At 51.3% G+C, this 7,065-nt stretch overlaps 1 protein-coding gene across 1 annotated transcript; it reads right to left on the bottom strand.

The window, feature by feature from the left end:
* Positions 1 to 5,951: 5,951 nt before the first annotated feature.
* On the bottom strand, positions 5,952 to 6,797 carry LOC108863693 (uncharacterized). Its single transcript, XM_018638169.1, has one exon. It carries the CDS (start codon positions 6,795 to 6,797, stop codon positions 5,952 to 5,954), a length of 846 nt encoding a protein of 281 aa, XP_018493685.1.
* Between the last annotated feature and the right edge of the window lie 268 nt (positions 6,798 to 7,065).

The following is a 7,065-nucleotide window of genomic DNA, read 5'->3' as shown; positions in this document are numbered from 1 at the left end:
TGAGCCGGCCACTCTCGCGAAAGCTCTTGCGAGTCCGGAAGCAGAGCGTTGGAAGGAGGCTATGGAATCAGAAATCGCTTCAATGCGAGCGCACGGAGTTTGGTCTCTGGTTGACCCTCCGCATTGTAGGGGTTTTCCCTGTGGATTACTACTCGAATACGTTCTCTATGCTCGGGTACTGATTTATTCTCGGGCACACGCGTCCTCCCCGGACGCTGGCCGTTCAAGTACTGACTTCTCCCAACACATGCACGTCAACTCGCTTCGCTACGTTCACGGCATGTTCCTACGTTCCCTACAGTTCGTCCACTGTGTGAGCAACTTCTGTTAGGCTATTGGATATCAAGCAGAACACGTCTCGTTGATCGAAGAAGTCTCCACGAACTGAGAGGGTTGTTTATTCTGACATCGGCGTCGGTCGGTCTCACTCTTACTCTCTTATCGCTATCGTCAATGTCGATATGCCTGCATCGAAATCAGCCGCTGACAGCTCGGCCGTTCTGACTGGATCTGTCCTCAGTATCAAACATAAAGATTGTATGCAGCTACGATTTTGCCCGCACCGACTTTCCACTGCGATTTCTCATCTTAAGAACCGTATCTATTCGGTGCTCTCCTAGTCCGTAGCGGATAGGTTCGTCTAGCGTCAGGAGCGGGCCTCTCCGGGCAAGTCGCCGATGAGTCCGATGAGACACCATCGCCCTCACAATCGTCGAGTATTCCGTCTGATTCTTCCAAAAATGCCTCGTCCAGGCGCGAGGACATATCCGGTTCCGATACGCTTATTCCATCCATCATCTGAGCTAGCTGGGCATCCGCATCCACTTGGGCTCGACCCCGATCTGCCATGCTGGTATCCTGCGTGGAGACCGTGGAGTTGCTCGTTTCTACGGAACTTCCCTCAGACGAAACCTGTGCACTCCCTACAGGCTCTCGAAAAGCCAGAGAGTTCGATTCAGACAGCGTGCTCGGACTCTCATCCATTTCCTCGTTTGCGCCTTCTTCTTCGCTATCGTCCTCACCTGAAACGACTGGATCTCCATCCTCGCATGCAACTTTGAACAACTTCAATTGGGAACAATGGGCGGTCGTCTCATACGAGGTGCGTCCGAGCTGAGTAATTCTATAAGTGTCGTTGGGCAAAACTTGGCTGATAAGGAGCGGACCTCGATACTTCCGCTGCAATTTGGTAGGTTCGCCGGTCTGCACTGGTAACCTACGAACAACCACCACATCTCCGACCGAGTACCGCTCCAAATGCGGTTTCCGATGCTTGTTGTACTGCTTCGAATACTCTTGCTGAGAGTCATGGATTGCCATCCTCACCTCGTCGCACACGGACTGCGGTGGACGCCATCCACTCGTGGACTGCTTGCTGTCGACATATTGGCTCGCATTATCCAACCGAGGAAGATACCCATGAAGAATCTCAAACGGAGCCTTCCCAGTCGACTTCGCAGGCGCTCTGTTGATATGCGACACCACTATCGGAAGTTTTCCCACCCAATCCTTCTGTTCTGGATGTTTACAGAGCTTCCGAAGAACTGTCGCTATGGTCTGATTCATTCTCTCGGTCTGTCCATTGGCTTGAGGATGCTGCGTTGATGTCAAGATGTGACGAATTCCCTTGTCTTTCATAAACTCCTCAAATTTCTTCGATGTAAAGGCAGTCCCTCTATCTGAGATCAAAACTTCAGGTATCCCAAACCTCAGGAAAACGCTTCCCAAAAACGCAATGACATATCTTGTCTCTGTTGATTTAACTGCCTCTGCGGTCACGTACTTCGATAAACTATCAACCAGTACAATGATATGTTCTTTGCCGCTCGCTTTAGGCAGCGGTCCTAGATGGTCAATCATGACACGTTGGAAAGGTCTCCTCGGGGGAAGAGAAGTCTGTAGGAAGCCTTCAGACCTCCCTGCTTTCACTTTGTTGAACAGACACTCTATGCACGCTCTGATATGTTGATTGACATACTTTTTCATCTTCGGAAACCAGTATTTCTCTGTGATAAGCTGCAGAGTTTTGTCTGAGCCGAAATGCCCGCTCTTGTCATGCATCATCACGCATAGGTATTTCCTTGTCGACTTCGGTACTACCAACAGGAGTTTCTCGGTGTCCTTCTCGATTTTCTTCCTGAACAACACTCCGTCAATAATCTCGTAGTCGCTCTCTTTCCCTTGCTCTTTGGTCTCCACAACCATGTCGATCGTCCTCTTCAGCTCTCTGTCCTGCTGTTGGATCATAGCGATAGAGTCTTCAAATGTCTTCAGTTCCCACACCCTCTTGATCTTCGACGCGGGTCGGGTTCTCGATTCCAAGACTCCATCGGATCTTTCGGTCCATTCTTCCTCTTCCGGTGCCTTGTCGTTCGGTGCTTCGTCGACTGGATACCTGCTGAATGCATCAACGTGTTGCATTTTCGTACCGGGTCGGTGTACCACCTCGAAGGAAAACTCGGCCAATCGATTGAGCCATCTGGCTATCTGACTCGTCGAAGCACTCTTACTCGTTAATGCCTGCACTGCTACGCAATCCGTGACGACTTGGAAGGTCTCCCCATATAAATAATGTCGAAATCGCTCGCAGGCCCAAATCACGGCCAGCTGTTCAAGCTTCGTTGAATGATACCTCTTTTCTGTGGCGGACAATCTCCGACTCACGGCGTAAATCATTCGCCAGGATCCGTCAAGCTTCTGCATGAGAACACCACCCAGACCACTTCCGCTTGCATCCGTGTGAAGTTGAGTGGGTCTCCCACGAAGGAACTTCACCAATATAGGCTCCGCCAGGAGCAGCTTCTTCAACTGCTCGAAGGCTCGTTCGCACCCTGGCGTCCACTCGAAATCTGTTTCTTTCTTTAGCATTGAAGTCAGTGGATCCGCAATCGAAGCGAATCCCCGGATAAATCTTCTGAAGAACCCAGCCACACCTAGGAACTTCCGAACTTCATGAGTATTCCCTGGCCTCGGGTATTGCTCGATAGCCTTCAGATTTTGTCGTCCGGGCTGAACTCCTTTCTCCGATATCGTGAAGCCCAAGAAATCCACCTCCTCCATGAAGAATTTGCACTTCCGCAGTCGAATCGTCAGCTTGGCTTCTTTGAGTACCGCTAGAATCTTCGCGATTTGATCCAGATGCTCTCGATAATGATTGGACGCCGCTATCATGTCGTCGATATACGGATAAACCGCGTCTGTCCCTACCGCTTTCTGAATTCTATTCATCATCTCCTGAAAAACGGCTGGACCGTTGGCAAGTCCCATCGGCATCACGACTGGTTCATAATGTCCGTCCGGCGTGATGAAAGCCGCCTTTTGATCCGACCCGGGTGCCATGGGTATTTGGAAGTACCCCCATGCGAGGTCGAAAGTTGAATACATGCGCTTCCCACCCACCGCGTCCAATATATCGTCGATGAGCGGAATGGGAAAGTTTCTCCTGATCGTCTGACTATTTAGCCGGCGGTAATCGATTACAAGTCTCCAGGAACCATCCTTCTTCTTAACAAGCATAACAGGACTGGCATAAGGTGAATGGGACTCCCTGATTATACCCGCCTCCAACATTTGCTGAATAATTTCCTTCAAAGCGTCTCTCTCCAGATTCGACAAGCGAAAAGGCCTCGACCACAGTGCGCGGCTACCTGCTACCTCATCTATGTGACACTCAGCCATATCGGTTTTTCCCAAGGTCCCCAGTGAAGTCGCCATAACTTCCTGGTGCTTATTCAGCAGAGTCAGGAGCTCTTCTCGTATAACTGGCGGTAGCATACGGCCTGTCTCCACATCATTTTCCTCGATATGCCTCTGAACCTCAATCTTATTTATAGCTGAACTTCCTCGGCGCTCGATCGTTGGCTCCAGAGCATATATGTCTCTATCTTGAATGACACTCCCCTTCGCCACTACATCACCCTTTTTAAATTCTTTGTCTTCTCGATCGGAGTTGGTCAGAGGTACGAGCACTCGTCCCTGATCCACCTTGCACAGCACCGCCGAATACTTTTCCTCCTGTACTAGCAGTGATCGCGCAGATGAATCACGGAGAATCGCTTCGACAAACTTCACCGTTTTTGCCGGTACCACCACATTCTCTCCTGCCCGTAACTTGATTTCGATCTTTTCGACTCCGGGCTCCTCTTCAACTGGTTCTTCCTTCATGAGCTCGAAGAATGATTCTGGTTTCAATATCCATGACGATCCCGCACAATAAATTGTGATCAGACCTCGATCCAAGAGATCCTTGCCAATCAGGATATCATTACTTGAAATCGTTCCGTCGGGCAATACCGTGAGTACAACTCGCTCCAACTCTAATCCATCGGCCCGCAACTGCACCACTGCCTGTCCCAGTGGCACACAACGGCCGCCCGCTATACCGAGTACCGCCTTCACTGGGCTCGGCGATAATTCGAGCTCCATCAGTTTTGCGGCCGTCTCATTGACAACTGTCAATTCTGCTTCCGTGTCGACGCGAGCCGTCCAGGGTTTCCCGTTTATAGCGACTTCCTTTAGTCCTGCAACAGCGGACTCGTGCAAACTTGCTTCCGTTGACATCCCAACCACTTGCCTGACTTCTCGACTCTCGCAGTTCGATGCGAAATGACCAGTCTTTCCACACTTGAAGCAAGTAATACCTGGTCTTTCCCTGCTTTGAAACTGGCGCCGAGAGTCAGATATTGATGTTTCTGGCTGACCATCTTGCGTTCCTGAACCACTGTTTGTTGTCGAGCCGCTCGCTCGTACGGTCGCTTTCCTCGACTGTGAATCCTGAAGCTGGTTGCGACTTTCCTCGGATAGCCGTCTGGATTTAGGTCGCGCACCGAAACGCCGATCTTCGCACCGCGTTGTTAGCGTGTCCGATTCACAATCCGCGGCTTTATGCCCCTCGAGGTTACAGTTAAAACACACCAGTCGTCGATCCTGTCTGAGATGAGTTCGAGAGCTATACGAACTCACCGGTCGCCCCGTTCGCATTTGATTAAACATCATGGTGTCGGAGATATCTCTCACCAGTTCTGAAACGTCGGTGTGTTGCCGGCCTCGAATCTCATGAATCACATAGTCCGCGTATTCCGAATTCAGCCCGCGGAGAATATAATCCTTCGTCACCTCATCGTCCAATTTCAGCTGCTTCGTAATGTTCTCCACTCTGCGGGCAAAAATCTCAAGACCCTCACTGCGCTGCTGCCTGCAGCGTGACAGTTGGTCCAATAGCATCGCTTGCGTTCTCCTCGGTATATACGCCGCTCTGAATTTTTCTTCCCATTCCTCGAAGGTTCCCAGATCCGCTCCGTTGTTGCGATGCCATATCCTCGCTGGCCCCGCCATCTTGTTGAGTATCACACTCCACGTGACATCGATCGACCATTTCCCTATCTGTTTTGCCAACTTCACTTGACTCAGCCACTCGTCCGCTACCTGCCCTGTTTCTCCATGAAATCGATCTACAGAATGCGAGGTGTCAACCGGTCGTTCCACCAACCTCAGGGTAGGCTTATTTCCTTCGTCGGCGGTCTGTAGCTTTCCGAAGCTCTTGCTGATCGCTTCTGCGAGCATCTCGGTTAGATGCGCCATCGCTTGTGGTTCCATCGTTTCCTTCTCCGAGGGTAACGCAACGTACGCTTGACGACCCCACTTCTGATTTGTGAGCAACTTCTGTTAGGCTATTGGATATCAAGCAGAACACGTCTCGTTGATCGAAGAAGTCTCCACGAACTGAGAGGGTTGTTTATTCTGACATCGGCGTCGGTCGGTCTCACTCTTACTCTCTTATCGCTATCGTCAATGTCGATATGCCTGCATCGAAATCAGCCGCTGACAACTGCTACCATACTAAATGCCCTCATTTACTACCTCGCTTACTTAGCTATTGAGTACACGCTATTCTCGTTACCTCCTTACGCTATTATTTATCATTATCATATACAATATGATACCCGACTCGATCACTTCAAACTTCGCAACATCACATGATGCTGCACGCAGTCTCTCTGGAAGTGTCCCCACTTCCCACAACTATAACACTTGACAGTGTCGATCTTCGCTGCACAGCAGCGAGCAAAGTGTCCGAACTCGTGACAATAGTAGCATTCATTTGTTCGGGCTGGACAAACCGGGTCACCTCGCCGGTGGGTGAACCCCCAACAGTCGACACACCGTTGTTGTTCGACTCGCGTACGCTCATCCCTTGCTTCTTGCTGCTCGTTTTCGGTGCGCTCGCGACGCTCGGTATCTCGTTGATTCGGTTCTTGAACCGGTCGCTCCGGATCCCTTTCGGTGTCTTCGTCGTCATCGTTGATGACGGGCAACTCGGGCACCTCCAAAACCTGGGCGACGCCGTCCGCGGGCCCCTCCTCGCGACACTCTTGAGATTCCGGTTGTTCGCGCTGCTCCCAATCGTCCTCGTCGGGGATCTCCACGTGCCACCATTTCTTCTGGCGGTGTCGACCTCTCCCGCCAAGCCGTGGTCGGGACTCGTTCACGTTCAGATCGCAGGTACTTTCGAACGGTACCTCCTCCGTGTCGTCGCTGTCGTAGTACTCGTAGAGCCTGACTTCGTTCCGGAACTCGACCGAACGGCTCGATTCCCCTTGCTGACGCCGGTTTGCGCGTTTCTGAGATTCCTGCTTTTGCATCTCGTACGAATACATCACGATATCGTGCATTGCAGCCCCGAACGCCGTCGCCGTCTCGGCGAGCTTCAGCCACATGTCCATTGGAGCCGACATCCGTGGGTTTCTCGGGTCCTCGCGTAGGATACCCTTGGGCTGTCGTGGTCGCTCATCCTCCATCTCTGCACCCGAACCGTTTGCGTCGTTAACTCGAAACTCGTGTACGACAGCTTAAGTCGACAATTCAAAACGACAAGACACTGACTCGTTCCGCGCTCGGCTACGAACGACTCGATACAAGAACCCCGCTCCCCGTCTCCACTCTCGACTTCCGCCAGAACGCCCTCTACCGACAACTCGTCCACGCTACATTACATGATGCCCTCATCATCCTAACTCTATTATACCTTCGTGTACTCAACTATCTATTTCCCTAATCAATGTTACG

Source organism: Galendromus occidentalis, unplaced genomic scaffold (genome assembly GCF_000255335.2).
Source record: "Galendromus occidentalis unplaced genomic scaffold, Mocc_1.1 scf7180000076644, whole genome shotgun sequence".
NCBI lineage: Eukaryota > Metazoa > Arthropoda > Arachnida > Mesostigmata > Phytoseiidae > Galendromus > Galendromus occidentalis.
This window is presented reverse-complemented; position numbering and strand designations above follow the sequence as displayed.